Source organism: Oncorhynchus clarkii, unplaced genomic scaffold, assembly GCF_045791955.1.
Source record: "Oncorhynchus clarkii lewisi isolate Uvic-CL-2024 unplaced genomic scaffold, UVic_Ocla_1.0 unplaced_contig_1240_pilon_pilon, whole genome shotgun sequence".
In the NCBI taxonomy this organism is placed as follows: domain Eukaryota; kingdom Metazoa; phylum Chordata; class Actinopteri; order Salmoniformes; family Salmonidae; genus Oncorhynchus; species Oncorhynchus clarkii.
Genome location: NW_027261092.1, coordinates 222,771 through 247,989, shown reverse-complemented (window position 1 = coordinate 247,989; position 25,219 = coordinate 222,771). Strand labels below are relative to the sequence as shown.

The 25,219-nt window shown below is 43.4% G+C and overlaps 1 protein-coding gene across 1 annotated transcript in view; it reads left to right on the top strand.

Moving 5' to 3' along the window:
- Positions 1-15,203: 15,203 nt before the first annotated feature.
- LOC139404746 (fibrillin-2-like) overlaps positions 15,204-25,219 on the top strand; it is a gene marked incomplete at its 3' end in the record, with an annotated part of 232,358 nt that continues 222,342 nt past the window's right edge. Inside the window, exons 1-3 of the mRNA XM_071147349.1 lie at positions 15,204-15,475; positions 15,766-15,982; positions 16,427-16,522. Coding sequence (XP_071003450.1) covers positions 15,204-15,475; positions 15,766-15,982; positions 16,427-16,522 — 585 coding nt within the window. The remainder of the gene's footprint in view (positions 15,476-15,765; positions 15,983-16,426; positions 16,523-25,219) is intronic.

The window sequence follows — 25,219 nt, the reverse complement described above, 5'->3', positions numbered from 1 at the left end:
ACCAAATCAAATCAAATCAAATCAAATTTTATTTGTCACATACACATGGTTAGCAGATGTTAATGCGAGTGTAGCGAAATGCTTGTGCTTCTAGTTCCGACAATGCAGTAATAACAAGTAATCTAACTAACAATTCCAAAACTACTGTCTTGTACACAGTGTAAGGGGATAAAGAATATGTACATAAGGATATATGAATGAGTGATGATACAGAGCAGCATAGGCAAGATACAGTAGATGGTATCGGGTACAGTATGTACAAATGAGATGAGTATGTAAACCAAGTGGCATAGTATAGTATAAAGTGGCTAGTGATACATGTATTACATAAGGATACCGTCGATGATATAGAGTACAGTATATACGTATGCGTATGAGATGAATAATGTAGGGTAAGTAACATTTATATAAGGTAGCATTGTTTAAAGTGGCTAGTGATATATTTACATCATTTCCCATCAATTCCCATTATTAAAGTGGCTGGAGTTGAGTCAGTGTCAGTGTGTTGGCAGCAGCCACTCAGTGTTAGTGGTGGCTGTTTAACAGTCTGATGGCCTTGAGATAGAAGCTGTTTTTCAGTCTCTCGGTCCCAGCTTTGATGCACCTGTACTGACCTCGCCTTCTGGATGATAGCGGGGTGAACAGGCAGTGGCTCGGGTGGTTGATGTCCTTGATGATCTTTATGGCCTTCCTGTGACATCGGGTGGTGTAGGTGTCCTGGAGGGCAGGTAGTTTGCCCCCGGTGATGCGTTGTGCAGACCTCACTACCCTCTGGAGAGCCTTACGGTTGAGGGCGGTGCAGTTGCCATACCAGGCGGTGATACAGCCCGCCAGGATGCTCTCGATTGTGCATCTGTAGAAGTTTGTGAGTGCTTTTGGTGACAAGCCGAATTTCTTCAGCCTCCTGAGGTTGAAGAGGCGCTGCTGCGCCTTCTTCACGATGCTGTCTGTGTGAGTGGACCAATTCAGTTTGTCTGTGATGTGTATGCCGAGGAACTTAAAACTTGCTACCCTCTCCACTACTGTTCCATCGATGTGGATAGGGGGGTGTTCCCTCTGCTGTTTCCTGAAGTCCACAATCATCTCCTTAGTTTTGTTGACGTTGAGTGTGAGGTTGTTTTCCTGACACCACACTCCGAGGGCCCTCACCTCCTCCCTGTAGGCCGTCTCATCGTTGTTGGTAATCAAGCCTACCACTGTTGTGTCGTCCGCAAACTTGATGATTGAGTTGGAGGCGTGCGTGGCCACGCAGTCGTGGGTGAACAGGGAGTACAGGAGAGGGCTCAGAACGCAACCTTGTGGGGCCCCAGTGTTGAGGATCAGCGGGGAGGAGATGTTGTTGCCTACCCTCACCACCTGGGGGCGGCCCGTCAGGAAGTCCAGTACCCAGTTGCACAGGGCGGGGTCGAGACCCAGGGTCTCGAGCTTGATGACGAGCTTGGAGGGTACTATGGTGTTGAATGCCGAGCTGTAGTCGATGAACAGCATTCTCACATAGGTATTCCTCTTGTCCAGATGGGTTAGGGCAGTGTGCAGTGTGGTTGAGATTGCATCGTCTGTGGACCTATTAGGGCGGTAAGCAAATTGGAGTGGGTCTAGGGTGTCAGGTAGGGTGGAGGTGATATGGTCCTTGACTAGTCTCTCAAAGCACTTCATGATGACGGATGTGAGTGCTACGGGGCGGTAGTCATTTAGCTCAGTTACCTTAGCTTTCTTGGGAACAGGAACAATGGTGGCCCTCTTGAAGCATGTGGGAACAGCAGACTGGTATAGGGATTGATTGAATATGTCCGTAAACACACCGGCCAGCTGGTCTGCGCATGCTCTGAGGGCGCGGCTGGGGATGCCATCTGGGCCTGCAGCCTTGCGAGGGTTAACACGTTTAAATGTCTTACTCACCTCGGCTGCAGTGAAGGAGAGACCGCATGTTTTCGTTGCAGGCCGTGTCAGTGGCACTGTATTGTCCTCAAAGCGGGCAAAAAAGTTATTTAGTCTGCCTGGGAGCAAGACATCCTGGTCCGTGACTGGGCTGGGTTTCTTCCTGTAGTCCGTGATTGACTGTAGACCCTGCCACATGCCTCTTGTGTCTGAGCCGTTGAATTGAGATTCTACTTTGTCTCTGTACTGGCGCTTAGCTTGTTTGATAGCCTTGCGGAGGGAATAGCTGCACTGTTTGTATTCGGTCATGTTACCAGACACCTTGCCCTGATTAAAAGCAGTGGTTCTCGCTTTCAGTTTCACACGAATGCTGCCATCAATCCACGGTTTCTGGTTAGGGAATGTTTTAATCGTTGCTATGGGAACGACATCTTCAACGCACGTTCTAATGAACTCGCACACCGAATCAGCGTATTCGTCAATGTTGTTATCTGACGCAATACGAAACATCTCCCAGTCCACGTGATGGAAGCAGTCTTGGAGTGTGGAGTCAGCTTGGTCGGACCAGCGTTGGACAGACCTCAGCGTGGGAGCCTCTTGTTTTAGTTTCTGTCTGTAGGCAGGGATCAACAAAATGGAGTCGTGGTCAGCTTTTCCGAAAGGGGGGCGGGGCAGGGCCTTATATGCGTCGCGGAAGTTAGAGTAACAATGGTCCAAGGTCTTTCCTCCCCTGGTTGCGCAATCGATATGCTGATAAAATTTGGGGAGTCTTGTTTTCAGATTAGCCTTGTTAAAATCCCCAGCTACAATGAATGCAGCCTCCGGATAAATTGTTTCCAGTTTGCAGAGAGTTAAATAAAGTTCGTTCAGAGCCATCGATGTGTCTGCTTGGGGGGGGATATATACGGCTGTGATTATAATCGAAGAGAATTCTCTTGGTAGATAATGCGGTCTACATTTGATTGTGAGGAATTCTAAATCAGGTGAACAGAAGGATTTGAGTTCCTGTATGTTTCTTTCATCGCACCATGTCACGTTAGTCATAAGGCATACGCCCCCGCCCCTCTTTTTACCAGAAAGATGTTTTTTCCTGTCTGCGCGATGCGTGGAGAAACCTGTTGGCTGCACCGCTTCGGATTGCGTCTCTCCAGTAAGCCACGTTTCCGTGAAGCAAAGAACGTTACAGTCTCTGATGTCCCTCTGGAATGCTACCCTTGCTCGGATTTCATCAACCTTGTTGTCAAGAGACTGGACATTGGCAAGAAGAATGCTAGGGAGTGGTGCGCGCTGTGCCCTTCTCCGGAGTCTGACCAGAAGACCGCCTCGTTTCCCTCTCTTTCGGAGTCGTTTTTTTGGGTCGCTGCATAGGATCCACTCCGTTGTCCTGTTTGTAAGGCAGAACACAGGATCCGCGTCGCGAAAAACATATTCTTGGTCGTACTGATGGTGAGTTGATGCTGATCTTATATTCAGTAGTTCTTCTCGACTGTATGTAATGAAACCTAAGATGACCTGGGGTACTAATGTAAGAAATAACACGTAAAAAAACAAAAAACTGCATAGTTTCCTAGGAACGCGAAGCGAGGCGGCCATCTCTGTCGGCGCCGGAAGTAGTCTACACACACACTAATCTAGGGTTAGTTTTGCATTTCCCCCACTAATCAAATCAAATCAAATGTATTTATATAGCCCTTCGTACATCAGCTGATATCTCAAAGTGCTGTACAGAAACCCAGCCTAAAACCCCAAACAGCAAGCAATGCAGGTGTAGAAGCACGGTGGCTAGGAAAAACTCCCTAGAAAGGCCAAAACCTAGGAAGAAACCTAGAGAGGAACCAGGCTATGTGGGGTGGGGGATGGGAACCTGATCCTAGATCTGTACCTAGGCTGGATGTCATGGAGAAAGGTGTAGCCATGGCGGAGGATGATTCACAGGGTCTGTCATTGACTCAGCAGTGGGCCTCACATCCCAGGGTTATTTATACCACCTCTCTGGTAGTGTGTCTCTGGGAAACACATTAGGGCTATATGTGTGTGTGGTGTGTGGTGTGTGTGTGTGTGTTGTGTGGTGTGTGTGTGTGTGTGTGTGTGTGTGTGTGTGTGTGTGTGTGTGTGTGTGCGTGTGCGTGCGTGCGTTTGTGTGTGTGTGTGTGTGTGTGCGTGCGTGTGTGTGCGTGTGTGTGTGTGTGTGTGTGTGTGTGTGTGTGTGTGTGTGTGTGTGTGTGTGTGTCATGGAGCGCTAGTTTGTAGTAGAGTGTGTCTAGTAAATAGAGTCAAATAGTGTTAAAAGCCACACGTGGCACAAGATCCTAACTAACTAAAGCAAACTAACCCACTAAATACAGGGACAGATTGACTGACTGATTTAGGGTCCCAGGTTGGTCTCAACCAGACACTTTGAACAGGCAGACAGGTGTTGAATGTCTGAACCTGGACCTCTGCCTGTCCACAGTCCCTTTCATCAAGAGGAGTCAAGGAATGGGGTTTAAGTCTGTGTCTGTGCTCTCAGCTGATTAAAACTAGGTTGCAAAATACTACTTGAGTAAAAGTCTAATAAAAGTATTTGGTTTTAAATATACTTAAGTATCAAAAGTAAAAGTATAAATAATTTCAAATTCCTTAAATTAAGCAAAGCAGAATGCACCATTTTCTTGTTTATTTTTTTTTACAGATAGCCAGGGGAACACTCCAACACTCAGGCATCATTTACAGATAGTCAGGTGAACATTCCAACACTCAGACATCATTTACAGATAGCCAGGGGAACACTCCAACACTCAGACATCATTTACAGATAGCCAGGGGAACACTCCAACACTCAGACATCATTTACAGATAGCCAGGGGAACACTCCAACACTCAGACATCATTTACAGATAGTCAGGGGAACATTCCAACACTCAGACATCATTTACAGATAGCCAGGGGAACACTCCAGCACTCAGACATCATTTACAGATAGCCAGGGGAACATTCCAACACTCAGACATCATTTATATGATACCGTGATATAATACCATAATATACCGTGATATGATACCATAATATACCGTGATATAATACCATAATATACCGTGATATAATACTATAATATACCGTGATATAATACTATAATATACCGTGATATAATGCTATAATATACAGTGATATAATACCATAATATACCGTGATATAATACCATAATATACTGTGATATAATACCATAATATACCGTGATATAATACCATAATATACTGTGATATAATACCATAATATACCGTGATATAATACCATAATATACCGTGATATAATACCATAATATACCATAATATACCGTGATATAATACCATAATATCATACCATAATATAAGGTGATATAATACCATAATATACCATAATATACCGTGATATAATACCATAATATACCGTGATATAATACCATAATATACTGTGATATAATACCATAATATACCATAATATACCTTGATATAATACCATAATATACCATAATATACCTTGATATAATACCATAATACACCATAATATACCGTGATATAATACCATAGTATCATACCATAATATAAGGTGATATAATACCATAATATACTATAATATACCGTGATATAATACTAAAATATACCGTGATATAATACCATAATATACTGTGATATAATACCATAATATACCGTGATATAATACCATAATATACCGTGATATAATACCATAATATACCGTGATATAATACCATAATATACCGTGATATAATAACATAATATACTGTGATATAATACCATAATATACCGTGATATAATACCATAATATACAGTGATATAATACCATAATATACCGTGATATAATACCATAACATACTGTGATATAATATCATAATATACTGTGATATAATACCATAATATACTGTGATATAATACCATAATATACCGTGATATAATACCATAATATACTGTGATATAATACTATAATATATCGTGATATAATACCATAATATACCGTGATATAATCCCATAATATACCGTGATATAATACCATAATATACCGTGATATAATACCATAATATACCGTGATATAATACCATAATGTACCGTGATATAATACTATAATATACCGTGATATAATACCATAATATACCGTGATATAATACCATAATATTCAGTGATATAATACCATAATATACCGTGATATAATACTATAATATACCGTGATATAATACCATAATATACCGTGATATAATACCATAATATACTGTGATATAATACCATAATATACCGTCATATAATACCATAATATACAGTGATATAATACCATAATATACCGTGATATTATACTATAATATACCGTGATATAATACCATAATATACCGTGATATAATACCAGAATATACCGTGATATAATACCATAATATACCGTGATATAATACCATAATATACCGTTATATAATACCATAATATACCGTGATATAATACCATAATATACCATAATATACCGTGATATAATACCATAATATACCATAATATACCGTGATATAATACCATAATATACTGTGATATAATACTATAATATACCGTGATATAATACCATAATATACCGTGATATAATACCATAATATACCGTGATATAATACCATAATATACCATGATATAATACCATAATATACCTTGATATAATACCATAATATACTGTGATATAATACCATAATATACAGTGATATAATACCATAATATACCGTGATATAATACCATAATATACCGTGATATAATACTATAATATACCGTGATATAATACCATAATATACCGTGATATAATACCATAATATACTGTGATATAATACTATAATATACCGTGATATAATACCATAATATACCGTGATATAATACTATAATAAAACCGTGATATAATACCATAATATACCGTGATATAATACCATAATATACCATAATATACCGTGATATAATACCATAATATACCGTGATATAATACCATAATATACCGTGATATAATACCATAATATACCGTGATATAATACCATAATATACCATAATATACCATGATATAATACCATAATATACCGTGATATAATACCATAATATACCGTGATATAATACCATAATATACCATAATATACCGTGATATAATACCATAATATACCATAATATACCGTGATATAATACCATAAACTGCCCAGTCGTGCGGATGATTATAGAATGTTTGTATAAAACATTCGCCTGATGTTGCAAGAAACACATTTGTTCTTTAAAGGTTCACAGGTACAGATCTAGGATCAGCTTCCCCTCCCCCAATCCTATCCAAACTGATCCACGTGTCACAAGGAAGGGATGTCTCGGTTTTCTAGGAGTCGTCTGTTCTTGGTACAGCTGTAGCCTCTCTCCCAACAGCTGCATTGGCAGTAATCACTGACTAACTGTTATGTGTTTGGTGCCAATATATGAATTGCTCACACAATGGCACAATGGATGGTGGTCAATTAAGTACACAGGATTAATGGCTAATCATGTGCCTTTGCCAAGTGACTTTGACTGCTAGCTGGATCTTCTCAAGATACTTAAGTGTTCACAAATGACATTAGCCATACTCATATACACTAAGTGCACAAAACATTAGGAACACCTGCTCTTTCCATGACATAGCGTGACCAGGTGAATCCAGGTGAAAGTCATGATCCCTTATTGATGTCACTTGTTAAATCCACATCAACCAGTGTAGATGAAGGGGAGACAAAAGATGTAAGTGCATTTGAACGGGGCATGGTAGTAGGTGTCAGGCACACCGGTTTGTGTCAAGAACTGCAACGCTGCTGGGTTTTTCACGCTCAACAGTTTCCCGTGTCTATCAAGAATGGTCCACCACCCAAAGGACATCCAGTCAACTTGACACAACTGTGAGAAGCATTGGAGTCAGCATGGGCCAGCATCCCTGTGGAACGCTTTCGACACCTTGTAGTGCCCTGATGATTTGAGGCTATTCTGAGGGCAAAGGGGGAGGGGGTGTGCAATTCAATATTAGGAAAAGGGGGATACCTAGTCATTTGTACAACTGAATAGCTTTAACTGAAAGTTATCTTCTGCATTTAACTCAACCCCTCTGAATCAGAGAGGTGTGGGGGGCTGCCTTAATCGACATCCACATCTTTGGCGCCCGGGGATAGTTATTAGGAAGGTGTTCCTAATGTTTGGTGTACTCAGTGTATTTGTATTTTGAAATAGCATGCTGTACTACACTACCCATAATGCTCTGCAACTGGTGTCTCATTATTAATACAATGTTGATTTTTATTTTACCTTTATTTAACTAGGCAAGTCAGTTAAGAACAAATTCTTATTTACAATGACGGCCTACCCCGGCCAAACCCAGACGACGCTGGGTTAATTGTGTGCCGCCCTTTGGGACTCCCAATCATGCCCGGATGTGATACAGCCTGGATTCAAACCAGGCACAGGTAGTGACGCCTCTAGCACTGAGATGCAGTGCCTTAGACCGCTGCAGAACTGAAGGCAAGGCATATTGTTAGCTGACCTGCAAGGAGTATTGTTAGCTGACCTGCAAGGTGTATTGTTAGCTGACCTGCAAGGTGTATTGTTAGCTGACCTGCAAGGTGTATTGTTAGCTGACCTGCAAGGAGTATTGTTAGATGACCTGCAAGGTGTATTGTTAGCTGACCTGCAAGGAGTATTGTTAGCTGACCTGCAAGGTGTATTGTTAGCTGACCTGCAAGGAGTATTGTTAGATGACCTGCAAGGTGTATTGTTAGCTGACCTGCAAGGAGTATTGTTAGCTGACCTGCAAGGAGTATTGTTAGCTGACCTGCAAGGAGTATTGTTAGATGACCTGCAAGGTGTATTGTTAGCTGACCTGCAAGGAGTATTGTTAGATGACCTGCAAGGTGTATTGTTAGCTGACCTGCAGGGAGTATTGTTAGCTGACCTGCAAGGAGTATTGTTAGCTGACCTGCAAGGAGTATTGTTAGCTGACATGCAAGGAGTATTGTTAGCTGACCTGCAAGGTGTATTGTTAGCTGACCTGGAAGGTGTATTGTTAGCTGACCTGCAAGGAGTATTGTTAGCTGACCTACAAGGTGTATTGTTAGCTGACCTGCAAGGAGTATTGTTAGCTGACCTGTAAGGAGTATTGTTAGCTGACCTGCAAGGTGTATTGTTTGCTGACCTGCAAGGAGTATTGTTAGCTGACCTGCAAGGAGTATTGTTAGCTGACCTGCAAGGAGTATTGTTAGCTGACCTGCAAGGTGTATTGTTAGCTGACCTGCAAGGTGTATTGTTAGCTGACCTGCAAGGTGTATTGTTAGCTGACCTGCAAGGTGTATTGTTAGCTGACCTGCAAGGAGTATTGTTAGCTGACCTGCAATGTGTATTGTTAGCTGACCTGCAAGGTGTATTGTTAGCTGACCTGCAAGGCGTATTGGGCCCTAGTGTAGAACACATGTTTGCTGAGGCATTAGGATAGACCATAGTAATGGACAGTCGGGGGACGGAGGGATCCAGTAAGCCCACTCTAGCCTTATTTCCTCTCTCCCGTGTCAGCTGACTAGGTACCCTGAAAGCCAGTCCGACCCAGACAGGTGGTGCGTTCTGATTCTCATGCTTTTATTTTCTCTAGAAGATCCGATCAGATCAGAGTTTTGAACAGGTGTCAGCAAAATGTCTAGCCTATCAACAGGTGCATAAGGTGGGGATTAGGTTAGCGAATTGGAATGCACCATAAATTCCAATCAGAAAAATAATTTATCTTAGCCTCTATGCAAATCAAATCAAATCAAATCAAATGTATCTATATAGCCCTTTGTACATCAGCTGATATCTCAAAGGGCTGTACAGAAACCCAGTCACAGGCAGAACAGTTGAAACTGGAGCAGCAGCACGACCAGGTGGACTGGGGACAACAAGGAGTCATCATGCCAGGTAGTCCTGAGGCATGGTCCTAGGGCTCAGGTCCTCTGAGAGAGAGAAAGAAAGAAAGAAAGAAAGAAAGAAAGAAAGAAAGAAAGAAAGAAAGAAAGAAAGAAAGAAAGAAAGAAAGAAAGAAAGAGAGAGAGAAAGAAAGAGAGAATTAGAGACAGCATACTTAAATTCACTCAGGACACCGGAAAATACATGAGAAGTACTCCAGATATAACAGACTGACCCTAGCCTCCGACACATAACCTACTGCAGCATAAATACTGGAGGCTGAGACAGGAGGGGTCAGGAGACACTGCGAACCCATCCGATGATTCCCCCGGACAGGGCCAAACAGGCAGGATATAACCCCACCCACTTTGACAAAGCACAGCAGCCCTCACACCACTGGAGGGATATCTTCAACCACCAACTTACCATCCTGAGACAAGGCCGTGTATAGCCCACAAAGATCTCCACCATGGCACAACCCAAGGGGGGGAGGGGGGGGGGTGCCAGCCCAGACAGGAAGACCACGTCAGTGACTCAACCCACTCAAGTGACGCACCCCTCCTAGGGACGGCATGGAAGAGCACCAGTAATCCAGTGACTCAGCCCCTGTAATAGGGTTAGAGGCAGAGAATCCCAGTGGAGAGAGGGGAACCGGCCAGGCAGAGGCAGCAAGGGCGGTTCGTTGCTCTAGTGCCTTTCCGTTCACCTTCACACTCCTGGGCCAGACTACACTCAATCATAGGACCTACTGAAGAGATGAGTCTTCAATAAAGACTTAAAGGTTGAGACCGAGTCTGCGTCTCTCACATGGGTAGGCAGACCATTCCATAAAAATGGAGCTCTATAGGAGAAAGTCCTGCCTCCAGCTGTTTGCTTAGAAATTCTAGGGACAATTAGGAGGCCTGCGTCTTGTGACCGTAGCGTACGTGTAGGTATGTACGGCAGGACCAAATCAGAAAGATAGGTAGGAGCAAGCCCATGTAGTGCTTTGTAGGTTGGCAGTAAAACCTTGAAATCAGTCCTTGCCTTAACATGAAGCCAGTGTAGGGAGGCTAGCACTGGAGTAATATGATACATTTTTGGGGTTCTAGTCAGGATTCTAGCAGCCGTATTTAGCACTAACTGAAGTTTATTTAGTGCTTTATCCGGGTAGCCGGAAAGTAGAGCATTGCAGTAGCCTAACCTAGAAGTAACAAAAGCATGGATTCATTTTTCTGCATCATTTTTGGACAGAAAATGTCAGATTTTTGCAATGTTACGTAAATGGAAAAAAGCTGTCCTTGAAGCAGTCTTGATATGTTCGTCAAAAGAGAGATCAGGGTCCAGAGTAACGCTGAGGTCCTTCACAGTTTTATTTGAGACGACTGTACAACCATCAAGATTAATCGTCAGATTCAACAGAAGATCTCTTTGTTTCTAGGGACCTAGAACAAGCGTCTCTGTTTTGTCCGAGTTTAAAAGTAAAAAGTTGGCAGCCATCCACTTTCTTATGTCTGAAACACAGGCCTCCAGTGAGGGCAATTTTGGGGCTTCACCATGTTCCATTGAAATGTACAGCTGTCTGTCATCCGCATAGCAGTGAAATCCCCAAGAGGTAAAATATATAGTGAAAACAATAGTGGTCGTAAAATGGAACCTTGAGGAACACCGAAATGTACAGTTGATTTGTCAGAGGACAAACCATTCACAGAAACAAACTGATATCTTTCCGACAGATAAGATCTAAACCAGGCCAGAACTTGTACGTGTAGACCAATTTGGGTTTCCAATCTCTCCAAAAGAATGTGGTTGATCGATGGTATCAAAATCAGCACTAAGGTCTAGGAGCATGAGGACAGATGCAGAGCCTCGGTCTGACGCCATTAAAGTGCAGTCTCAGTGCTATGATGGGGTCTAAAACCAGACTGAAGTATTTCGTATACATTGTTTGTCTTCAGGAAGGCAGTGAGTTGCTGTGCAACAGCTTTTTCAAAAACTTTTGAGAGGAATGGGAGATTCGATATAGGCCGATAGTTTTTTATATTTTCTGGGTCAAGGTTTGTCTTTTTCAAGATAGGCTTTATTACTGCCACTTTCAGTGTGTTTGATACACATCCGGTGGATAGAGAGCCATTTATTATGTTCAACATTGGAGGGTCAAGCACAGGAAGCAGCTCTTTCATTAGTTTAGTTGGAATAGGGTCCAGTGTGCAGCTTGAAGGTTTAGAGGCCATGATTATTTTCATCATTGTGTCAAGAGATATAGTACTAAAACACTTGAGTGTCTCCCTTGATCCTAGGTCCTGGCAGAATTGTGCAGACTCAGGACAACTGAGGTTTTGAGGAATACGCAGATTTAAAGAGGAGTCCGTAATTTGCTTTCTAATGATCATGATCTTTTCCTCAAAGAAGTTCATGAATTTATTACTGCTGAAGTGAAAGCCATCCTCTCTTGGGGAATGCTGCTTTTTAGTTAGCTTTGCGACAGTATTAAAAATACATTTCATATTGTTCTTATTTTCCTCAATTAAGTTGGAAAAATGGATGATAGAGCAGCAGTGAGGGCTCTTCGATACTGCACGGTACTGTCTTTCCAAGCTAGTCGGAAGACTTCCAGTTTGGTGTGGCACCATTTCCGTTCCAATTTTCTGGAAGCTTGCTTCAGAGCTCGGGTATTTTCTATATACCAGGGAGCTAGTTTCTTTTGACAAATGTTTTTAGTTTTTAGGGTTGCAACTGCATCTAGAGTATTGCGCAAGGTTAAATTTATTTCCTCAGTTAGGTGGTTAACTGATTTTTATCATCTGACGTCCTTGAGTAGGCAGAGGGAGTCTGGAAGGGCATCAAGGAATCTTTGGGTTGTCTGAGAATTTATAGCACGACTTTTGATGCTCCTTGGTTGGCGTCTGAGCAGATTATTTGTTGTGATTGCAAATGTAATAAAATGGTGGTCCGATAGTCCAGGACTATGAGGAAAAACATTCAAATCCACAACATTTATTCCATGGGAGAAAACTAGGTCCACAGTATGACTGTATCAGTGAGTAGGTCCGGAGACATGTTGGACAAAACCCACTGGGTCGATGATGGCTCCGAAAGCCTTTTGGAGTGGGTCTGTGGACTTTTCCATGTGAATATTAAAGTCACCAAAAATTTTAATATTATCTGCTATGACTACAAGGTCCGATAAGAATTCAGGGAACTCAGTGAGGAACGCTGTATATGGCCCAGGAGGCCTGTAAACAGTAGCTATAAAAAGTGATTGAGTAGGCTGCATAGATTTCATGACTAGAAGCTCAAAAGACGAAAACGTCGGGTTTTTTTTGTAAATTGAAATTTGCAACACCTCCGCCTTCTCGGGATGCGCGGGGGATATGGTCACTAATGTAACCAGGAGGTGAGGCCTCATTCATCTCATGTTGAGGTGAGGCCTCAACAGTCAGTGAATTATCTCAGAGCGAGATACAGAGGGACGAACTCAGAGCGAGGATCTCCTTCCAAAGGGACGAACTCAGAGCGAGGATCTCCTTCCAAAGGGACGAACTCAGAGCGAGGATCTCCTTCCTAAGGGACGAACTCAGAGCGAGGATCTCCTTCCAAAGGGACGAAATCAGAGCGAAGATTTCCTTCCAAAGGACGAACTCAGAGCGAGGATCTCCTTCCAAAGGGACGAACTCAGAGCGAGGATCTCCTTCCAAAGGGACGAATTCAGAGCGAGGATCTCCTTCCAGAGGGACATCAGGTTCTGCAACACACTCTGTTTCTCAGAAACGTAGCTTTCCTCCAATTTAAATACAACCAGCGGGTTTTACAGTTCATTGAGCGGATAGGAAGCGGGCTCTCTCTGGCAAGAACAAAGACCGTGGTGTCTGCTTCATGACTAATAACAAGTGGTGTAATGGGGGAAAGTTAGTTACTATCAACACATTAACTGTCCAACTCGCAGAAATTCCACTCTTGTCCACTGCTACACGTCTTTTCGACAGTGGTATAAGGCCCTCTCCCGTCCTACTTTTGGCAAATCTGACCACAATTCCATTTTGCTCCACCCCGCCTACAAACAAATGCTCAAGAGGGATGTTCCGGTGGTCAGGTTTGTACAACGCAGGTCTGACTAATCAGAATCCACGCTCCAAGACTATTTTGATAACGTGGATGGAATATGTTCCGTGGCGCATCTGGGGATAACATGAATGAATACATCGACCCAGTCACCGGATTCATAAAAAAAGTGCATACTGTAGATGATGTGATACCGATGGTGTCGAACAGTGGATTGATCCCAGCCTTGTCAGGAAACTGAAGAAAATAGATGCTACTTACATGGCAATTTGACTGGATACAATTGTATGGTTAACTTCTTGCGTCGAGCAATCCCGTATCCGGGAGCGTAATCATAGCCTCAAGCTCATTAGCATAACGCAACGTTAACTATTCATGAAAATCGCAAATGAAATAAAATAAATATATTGGCTCACAAGCTTAGCCTTTTGTTAACAACACTGTCATCTCAGATTTTCAAAATATGCTTTTCAACCATAGCTACACAAGCATTTGTGCAAGTGTATTGATAGCTAGCATAGCATTAAGCCTAGCATTCAGCAGGCAACATTTTCACAAAAACAAGAAAAGCATTCAAATAAAATAATTTACCTTTGAAGAACTTCGGATGTTTTCAATGAGGAGACTCTCAGTTAGATAGCAAATGTTCAGTTTTTCCAAAAATATTATTTGTGTAGGAGAAATCGCTCCGTTTTGTTCATCACGTTTGGCTAAGAAAAAACCCCGAAAATTCAGTCATTACAACGCCAAACTTTTTTCCAAATTAACTCCATAATATCGTCAGAAACATGGCAAACGTTGTTTAGAATCAATCCTCAAGGTGTTTTTCACATATCTATTCGATGATAAATCATTCCTGGCAGTTTGGTTTCTCCTCTGAACCAAATGGAAAAATGCACGCAGCTGGAGATTACGCAATAATTTCGACAGAGGACACCAAGCGGGCACCTGGTAAATGTAGTCTCTTATGGTCAATCTTCCAATGATATGCCTACAAATACGTCACAATGCTGCAGACACCTTGGGGAAATGACAGAAAGTCTAAGCTCATTCCTGGCGCATTCACAGCCATATAAGGAGACATTGGAACACAGCGCATTCAAAATCTGGGGCACTTCCTGTATGAAATTTCATCTTGGTTTCGCCTGTAGCATTAGTTCTGTGGCACTCATAGACAATATCTTTGCAGGTTTGGAAACGTCAGGTGTTTTCTTTCCAAAGCTGTCAATTATATGCATAGTCGAGCATCTTTTCGTGGCAAAATATCTTGTTTAAAACGGGAACGTTTTTTTATCAAAAAATTAAAAGAGCGCCCCCTATATCGAAGAAGTTAAACAGTACAAGTATGCCCTACACAGATCGATCAAGATGGCGAGGCACAAGTATAGGGACGGAGCAATTGTGAAGGAGCAATTTGGCGGGTCGGACACAATTTGTATGTGGCAGGGGCTTCTAACATCACAGATCACAAAAAAGAAAGCCAGTCACGTTGGGGACACCAATACCGCCCTACCGGACGAGCTAAACACCCTTTTCTCACACTCCAAGCATAACGACTCTGAGATACCGAGTAGCGCCCGTGAGGACAATGAGGGCTACGTGATTACGGCCTCCACAGAGGACGTATGTGGGTCTTTCAAGTGTGTTAATCCTTGCATGGCTGCCAGCTGAAGACCAGCTAATTGTTGTGTTTTCTGATATTTTTGATCTCTCTCTAGCTCAGCCATTATCCCCACCTGCTTCAAGGCCACTATTATCCCCGTGCCCAAGAAAGGGAAACTAACTGAACTGAATGACTAGCACTCACTTCCGTCATCATGAGGTGATGAGGAGGAGGTGACTAGCCTGCTAGTCATTCAGTTCAGTTAGTTTCCCACCTCCTCCCTCCCTGACACAGTCCACCCTCTCCAATTTGCCTACCGCTCGATAGTTCCAGAGGCGATGTAATCGCCATAGCACAACACACTGCCCTCTCCCACCTGGACAAAAGGATTGCATTTGTGATGACACTGTTCATTGACTACAGCTCGGCCTTCAGTACCATAGTGCCCTCTAAGCTCACCACGAAGCTCACGGCCCTGGGACTGAACTCCTCCCTATGCAACTGGGTCCTGGACTTCCTGACGGGCCGTCCCCAGGTGGTGAAGGTAGGCATCATTACCTCTTCCACACTGACCCTCAACGCGGGGGGCCCCACAAGGGTGAGTCCTCAGTCCCCTCCTGTACTCCCTGTATACCCACGACTGCATGGCCTCTCACAGTTCAAACTCCATCATTAAGTTCGCTGACGACCAACAATCAGTCAATAGGCCTGATTACCAACAATAACGAGACGTCCTACAGAGAGGAGGTAGGCACACTGACGGCTTGGTGCCAGATTAACAACCTCTCCCTCAACGTCAAAAAAAACAAAGGAGCTGATTGTTGATTTCAGGAGGAACCAGGCTGAGAACACCCCCATCAATGAGGGCGCGGTGGAAATGGTAAAAAAAACATAAACTTCCTCGACGTACACATCTCTGAGCAGCTGAAATGGTCAAACCACAAGGACACTGTGGTGTAGAGGTACGACAGCAACTCTTCAACCTCAGGAGGCTGAAGAAATTTGGCTTGTCCCCGAGGGGGCCCTCACTGTGTTCTACGGGAGCACCATCGAGAGCACCACTCTCGGGCTGCATCACAGCCTGGTACGGCCGCGGTCCGCAAGGCGCTACAGAGGATGGTACCTGTCAGACTGTCAGACTGGCCAATAGCTTCTACCCCCTCCCAACCATCAGACTGCTGAATAGCCACCACTAGGCAGCTACCTACTCTTCCCCCCCCTGCCCCCTGCCCCCTGGACTTCCTCCCCCTCCCCCACTGCTCCCCCAATGGACATTTACCCTTCCCCCACCACCCCAATGGAGATGTATCATTGTTACAGTTGTAAATATGTATATATTATTGTTATTTAAAAATATATATATATTATTGTTTCATTCACTTCTCTTTTTGACATGCACTGTTGGAGCTTGGGCGTTAATACTTTCACTGTACCCTGCAATTACATCTGCGACCCTGTGCATGTGACTAATAAAATAATCTAAAAAAACACTAGTAGTTCAACCTTGCGGGAGTGAGGGTAAAACAAATTTATACTGGTCCCATATGGGAATCAAACCGTCAACCTTGGCGTTGCAAGTACCATGCTCTGCCAGCTGAGCCACACAGAATCCTAGAGCAACATCCTCTGAGACGCTTTATGAATAGGAGCTCAGTATTAATAGGTTTTATTTATTTATTTCAGGTTGACCAAAGTTCCCGAGTGGCTTTGCAGTCTAAGACACACTGCATCTCAGTGCAAGAGGCATCACTACAGTTCCTGGTTCAAATCCAGGCTGTATCACATCCGGCTGTGATTGGGAGTCCCATAGGGCGGCGCACAATTGGCCCAGCGTTGTCCGGGGTAGGCCGTAGTTGTGAACAAGAATTTGTTCGTAACTGACTTGCCTAGTTAAATATGTAATATATTTATAGAACTGATTTCAACTCACCTTACTTGACTTTCATCTTGTTTCTATCTTTCACCAAGAATATCTGGCTATATCCGATGGTCAGTTGGTTGACGTAACGTGATTTTAGCAGGTCTTAGCTCTTTCAGGATATTTAGTACAGTCACCCACACAGGGAATATAGGCCAATGGCCATTTCAGGCTAAAACAAAGTGGTTATTGTAGTTCCGACCGTGCACAACAATGTGATTGAGTCTACAGCTGGTTCACTTGAAACGGAATATATTTATCATGAAAACCTTTTGCTTGACCAGGTTGTCATCAAATCTGCCGTGTATTGAAAGTCACTCCAATACCTTCATAAATGAATTGTTGTTTTAAATAAGATACAACAATTGTGTTTTTTTCCCCTAAAGGAGATATTTGATTGCCTTATAAACAATAGGTAACACTTTATATGAAGGAGATATACATCATTAATTACATCTGTCAGAAAGACTTCATAACACCTGCAGAAATGTTTTGTCAGCCCTTGTATTTATGCAACATCCATGTCATATACGACATAAATGTGGAACAGTGTGTCAGAATATTCAGTAAATTATTTCAAAATGAAAGTCCCCGTAAACCATACTGTTTTTAGTCAGAATCCCCACTGTTACCACTCTTTTTTTTAGACTATCTATGTATTATGCATTGTTATCATAATCAGAATGAAAAGAAAAATGCTATGACTAATGATACATTTATGTGATGGCAAAGCTTCCAAGCTGTTAAAATGTGAAGTGGAGGCTTCTTCAACAGTGGAAAGAGAGGGCAGCGGGATGACTCGGAGGTTTCTCCCTATTTGAGTAGCGCAGGATACTACTCCCATAGGGCTCTGGTCTAAAGTAGTGCTCTTTAGGGAATAGAATGCCATTTGGGACTCAGACAGAGTCTATTGAAGGGGAAGGATCAGCGTCTGGTAGTAAATGGGTTCCTAAATCAGGAATAGGTATGTCCGTAAATGCGGCAGGTGTATGCCGCTTTCCTTTCGTCTCGTTCCAATTTCTGTCTTCTTTGAAAGGGAATTTCCTTTTCAGGCTCCGAATGAAGTTCTATGGCTTACATTCACAAACATGTACTTCCTGTATGGACTGTTGATTAATCCGACATGGGGTTAGGGTTAGTCCTGTATGGACTCCTGTGGATGATTGGGTTAGGATTAGTCCTGTATGGACTCCTGTGGATGATGGGGTTAGGATTAGTCCTGTATGGACTCCTGTTGATGATAGGGTTAGTCCTGTATGGACTCCTGTTGATGATGGGGTTAGTCCTGTATGGACTACTGTTGATGATAGGGTTAGTCCTGTATGGACTCCTGTTGATGATGGGGTTAGGGCTAGTCCTGTATGGACTCCTGTTGATGATAGGGTTAGTCCTGTATGGACTCCTGTTGATGATAGGGTTAGTCCTGTATGGACTCCTGTTGATGATAGGGTTAGTCCTGTATGGACTCCTGTTGATGATGGGGTTAGTCCTGTATGGACTCCTGTTGATGATGGGGTTAGTCCTGTATGGACTCCTGTTGATGATGGGGTTAGGGTTCATCCTGTATGGACTCTTGTTGATGATAGGGTTAAGGTTAGTCCTGTATGGACTCCTGTTGATGATTCCCAAATGGGGTTAGTCCTGTATGGACTCCTGTTGATGATGGGGTTAGTCCTGTATGGACTCCTGTTGATGATAGGGTTAGTCCTGTATGGACTCCTGTTGATGATGGGGTTAGTCCTGTATGGACTCCTGTTGATGATGGGGTTAGTCCTGTATGGACTCCTGTTGATGATAGGGTTAGTCCTGTATGGACTCCTGTTGATGATGGGGTTAGGGCTAGTCCTGTATGGACTCCTGTTGATGATAGGGTTAGTCCTGTATGGACTCCTGTTGATGATAGGGTTAGTCCTGTATGGACTCCTGTTGATGATAGGGTTAGTCCTGTATGGACTCCTGTTGATTATGGTGTTAGGGTTCATCCTGTATGGACTCTTGTTGATGATAGGGTTAAGGTTAGTCCTGTATGGACTCCTGTTGATGATTCCCAAATGGGGTTAGTCCTGTATGGACTCCTGTTGATGATGGGGTTAGTCCTGTATGGACTCCTGTTGATTATAGGGTTAGTCCTGTATGGACTCCTGTTGATGATAGGGTTAGTCCTGTATGGACTCCTGTTGATGATAGGGTTAGTCGGTTAGTCCTGTATGGACTCCTGTTGATGATGGGGTTAGTCCTGTATGGACTCCTGTTGATGATAGGGTTAGTCCTGTATGGACTCCTGTTGATGATAGGTTAAGGGTTAATCCTGTATGGACTCCTGTTGATGATAGGGTTAAGGTTAGTTCTGTATGGACTCCTTTTGATGATAGGGTTAGTCCTGTATGGCCTTCTGTTGATGATAGGGTTAGGGTTAGTCCTGTATGGACTCCTGTTGATGATAGGGTTAGTCCTGTAATGACTCCTGTTGATGAATACCACATGGGGTTAGTCCTGTATGGACTCCTGTTGATGATAGGGTTAGTCCTGTATGGACTCCTGTTGATGATAGGGTTAGTTCTGTATGGACTCCTGTTGATGATAGGGTTAGTCCCGTATGGACTCCTGTTGATGAATCCCACTAGGGGTTAGTCCCGTATGGACTCCTATTGATGATGGGATTAGTCCCGTATGGACTCCTGTTGAAGATGGGATTAGTCCCGTATGGACTCCTGTTGATGATGGGGTTAGGGTTAGTCCTGTATGGACTCCTGTTGATGAATCCCACATGGGGTTAGTCCTGTATGGACTCCTGTTGATGATAGGGTTAGTCCCGTATGGACTCCTGTTGATGATAGGGTTAGTTCTGTATGGACTCCTGTTGATGATAGGGTTAGGGTTAGTCCTGTATGCACTCCTGTTGATGATAGGGTTAGTCCTGTATGGACTCCTGTTGATGAATCCCACTAGGGGTTAGTACCGTATGGACTCCTGTTGATGATAGGATTATGGTTTGTCCTGTATGGACTCCTGTTGTTGATAGGGTTAGTCCTGTATGGACTCCTGTTGATAATTCCCAAATGGGGTTAGTCCTTTATGGGCTTCTGTTGATGATAGGGTTAGTCCCGTATGGACTCCTGTTGATGATGGGGTTAGTCCCGTATGGACTCCTGTTGATGATGGGGTTAGTCCCATATGGACTCCTGTTGATGATAGGGTTAGTTCTGTATGGACTCCTGTTGATGATAGGGTTAGGGTTAGTCCTGTATGGACTCCTGTTGATGATAGGGTTAGTCCCGTATGGACTCCTGTTGATGACAGGGTTAGTTCTGTATGGACTCCTGTTGATGATAGGGTTAGTCCTGTATGGACTCCTGTTGATGAATCCCACTAGGGGTTAGTCCCGTATGGACTCCTGTTGATGATAGAATTATGGTTTGTCCTGTATGGACTCCTGTTGATGATAGGGTTAGTCCTGTATGGACTCCTGTTGATGATTCCCAAATGGGGTTAGTCCTGTATGGACTCCTGTTGATGATGGGGTTAGTCCTGTATAGACTCCTGTTGATGATTCCCAAATTGGGTTAGTCCTGTATGGACTCCTGTTGGTGATGGCATTAGTCCTGTATGGACTCCTGTTGATGATGGGGTTAGGGCTAGTCCTGTATGGACTCCTGTTGATGATAGGGTTAGTCCTGTATGGACTCCTGTTGATGATAGGGTTAGTCCTGTATGGACTCCTGTTGATGATAGGGTTAGTCCTGTATGGACTCCTGTTGATGATTCCCAAATGGGGTTAGTCCTGTATGGACTCCTGTTGATGATAGGGTTGGTCATGTATGGACTCCTGTTGATGATAGGGTTAGTCCTGTATGGACTCCTGTTGATGATGGGGTTAGTCCTGTATGGACTCCTGTTGATGACAGGGTTAGTTCTGTATGGACTCCTGTTGATGATAGGGTTAGTCCTGTATGGACTCCTGTTGATGAATCCCACTAGGGGTTAGTCCCGTATGGACTCCTGTTGATGATAGAATTATGGTTTGTCCTGTATGGACTCCTGTTGATGATAGGGTTAGTCCTGTATGGACTCCTGTTGATGATTCCCAAATGGGGTTAGTCCTGTATGGACTCCTGTTGATGATGGGGTTAGTCCTGTATAGACTCCTGTTGATGATTCCCAAATTGGGTTAGTCCTGTATGGACTCCTGTTGGTGATGGCATTAGTCCTGTATGGACTCCTGTTGATGATGGGGTTAGGGCTAGTCCTGTATGGACTCCTGTTGATGATAGGGTTAGTCCTGTATGGACTCCTGTTGATGATAGGGTTAGTCCTGTATGGACTCCTGTTGATGATAGGGTTAGTCCTGTATGGACTCCTGTTGATGATTCCCAAATGGGGTTAGTCCTGTATGGACTCCTGTTGATGATAGGGTTGGTCATGTATGGACTCCTGTTGATGATAGGGTTAGTCCTGTATGGACTCCTGTTGATGATGGGGTTAGTCCTGTATGGACTCCTGTTGATGACAGGGTTAGTTCTGTATGGACTCCTGTTGATGATAGGGTTAGTCCTGTATGGACTCCTGTTGATGAATCCCACTAGGGGTTAGTCCCGTATGGACTCCTGTTGATGATAGAATTATGGTTTGTCCTGTATGGACTCCTGTTGATGATAGGGTTAGTCCTGTATGGACTCCTGTTGATGATTCCCAAATGGGGTTAGTCCTGTATGGACTCCTGTTGATGATGGGGTTAGTCCTGTATAGACTCCTGTTGATGATTCCCAAATTGGGTTAGTCCTGTATGGACTCCTGTTGGTGATGGCATTAGTCCTGTATGGACTCCTGTTGATGATGGGGTTAGGGCTAGTCCTGTATGGACTCCTGTTGATGATAGGGTTAGTCCTGTATGGACTCCTGTTGATGATAGGGTTAGTCCTGTATGGACTCCTGTTGATGATAGGGTTAGTCCTGTATGGACTCCTGTTGATGATTCCCAAATGGGGTTAGTCCTGTATGGACTCCTGTTGATGATAGGGTTGGTCATGTATGGACTCCTGTTGATGATAGGGTTAGTCCTGTATGGACTCCTGTTGATGATGGGGTTAGTCCTGTATGGACTCCTGTTGATGATAGGGTTAGTCCTGTATGGAATCCTGTCGATGATGGGGTTAGTCCTGTATGGAATCCTGTCGATGATGGGGTTAGTCCTGTATGGACTCCTGTTGATGATGGGGTTAGGGTTAATCCTGTATGGACTCCTGTTGATGATAGGGTTAAGGTTAGTCCCGTATGGACTCCTGTTGATGAATCCCAATAGGGTGTTCCATATGGACTCCTGTTGATGATGGGGTTAGTTCTGTATGGACTCCTGTTGATGATGGGGTTAGTTCTGTATGGACTCCTGTTGATGACAGGGTTAGTCCCGTATTGACTCTTGTTGATGATGGGGTTAGTTCTGTATGGACTCCTGTTGATAATAGGGTTAGGGTTAGTCCTGTATGGACTCCTGTTGATGATAGGGTTAGTGTTAATCCTTTATGGACTCCTGTTGATGAATCCCACTAGGGGTTAGTCCCGTATGGACTCCTGTTGATGATAGGGTTAAGGTTAGTCCTGTATGGACTCCTGTTGATGATAGGGTTAAGGTTAGTCCCGTATGGACTCCTGTTGATGAATCCCAATAGGGTGTTCCATATGGACTCCTGTTGATGATGGGGTTAGTTCTGTATGGACTCCTGTTGATGATAGGGTTAGTCCCGTATTGACTCTTGTTGATGATGGGGTTAGTTCTGTATGGACTCCTGTTCATGATAGGGTTAGGGTTAGTCCTGTATGGACTCCTGTTGATGATAGGGTTAGTGTTAATCCTGTATGGACTCCTGTTGATGAATCCCACTAGGGGTTAGTCCCGTATGGACTCTTGTTGATGATAGGGTTAAGGTTAGTCCTGTATGGACTCCTGTTGATGATAGGGTTAGTCCTGTATGGACTCCTGTTGATGATAGGGTTAGGGTTAGTCCTGTATGGACTCCTGTTGATGATAGGGTTAAGGTTAGTTCTGTATGGACTCCTGTTGATGATAGGGTTAGTCCTGTATGGCCTTCTGTTGATGATAGGGTTAGGGTTAGTTCTGTATGGACTCCTGTTGATGATAGGGTTAGTCCTGTAATGACTCCTGTTGATGAATCCCACATGGGGTTAGTCCTGTATGGACTCCTGTTGATGATAGGGTTAGTCCTGTATGGACTCCTGTTGATGATAGGGTTAGTTCTGTATGGACTCCTGTTGATGATAGGGTTAGTCCCGTATGGACTCCTGTTGATGAATCCCACTAGGGCTTAGTCCCGTATGGACTCCTATTGATGATGGGATTAGTCCCGTATGGACTCCTGTTGAAGATGGGGTTAGTCCCATATGGATTCCTGTTGATGATAGCGTCAGTTCTGTATGGACTCCTGTTGATGATGGGGTTAGGGTTAGTCCTGTATGGACTCCTGTTGATGAATCCCACATGGGGTTAGTCCTGTATGGACTCCTGTTGATGATAGGGTTAGTCCCGTATGGAATCCTGTTGATTATAGGGTTAGTTCTGTATGGACTCCTGTTGATGATAGGGTTAGGGTTAGTCCTGTATGCACTCCTGTTGATGATAGGGTTAGTCCTGTATGGACTCCTGTTGATGAATCCCACTAGGGGTTAGTACCGTATGGACTCCTGTTGATGATAGGATTATGGTTTGTCCTGTATGGACTCCTGTTGTTGATAGGGTTAGTCCTGTATGGACTCCTGTTGATGATTCCCAAATGGGGTTAGTCCTTTATGGGCTTCTGTTGATGATAGGGTTAGTCCCGTATGGACTCCTGTTGATGATGGGGTTAGTCCCGTATGGACTCCTGTTGATGATGGGGTTAGTCCCATATGGACTCCTGTTGATTATAGGGTTAGTTCTGTATGGACTCCTGTTGATGATAGGGTTAGGGTTAGTCCTGTATGGACTCCTGTTGATGATAGGGTTAGGGTTAGTCCTGTATGGACTCCTGTTGATGATAGGGTTAGTCCCGTATGGACTCCTGTTGATGATAGGGTTAGTTATGTATGGACTCCTGTTGATGATAGGGTTAGTCGGTTAGTCCTGTATGGACTCCTGTTGATGATGGGGTTAGTCCTGTATGGACTCCTGTTGATGTTGGGGTTAGTCCTGTATGGACTCCTGTTGATGATAGGGTTAGTCCTGTATGGACTCCTGTTGATGATAGGTTAAGGGTTAATCCTGTATGGACTCCTGTTGATGATAGGGTTAAGGTTAGTTCTGTATGGACTCCTTTTGATGATAGGGTTAGTCCTGTATGGCCTTCTGTTGATGATAGGGTTAGGGTTAGTCCTGTATGGACTCCTGTTGATGATAGGGTTAGTCCTGTAATGACTCCTGTTGATCAATCCCACATGGGGTTAGTCCCGTATGGACTCCTATTGATGATGGGATTAGTCCCGTATGGACTCCTGTTGAAGATGGGGTTAGTCCCATATGGATTCCTGTTGATGATAAGGTCAGTTCTGTATTTTTTATTTTTTATTTTATTTTATTTCACCTTTATTTAACCAGGTAGGCTAGTTGAGAACAAGTTCTCATTTGCAACTGCGACCTGGCCAAGATAAGGCATAGCAGTGTGAACAGACAACACAGAGTTACACATGGAGTAAACAATTAACAAGTCAATAACACAGTAGAAAAAAGGGGAGTCTATATATACATTGTGTGCAAAAGGCATGAGAAGGTAGGCAAATAATTACAATTATGCAGATGTAAAGGTAGAGATATTGGTGTGCAAAAGAGCAGAAAAATAAATAAATAAAAACAGTATGGGGATGAGGTAGGTGAAA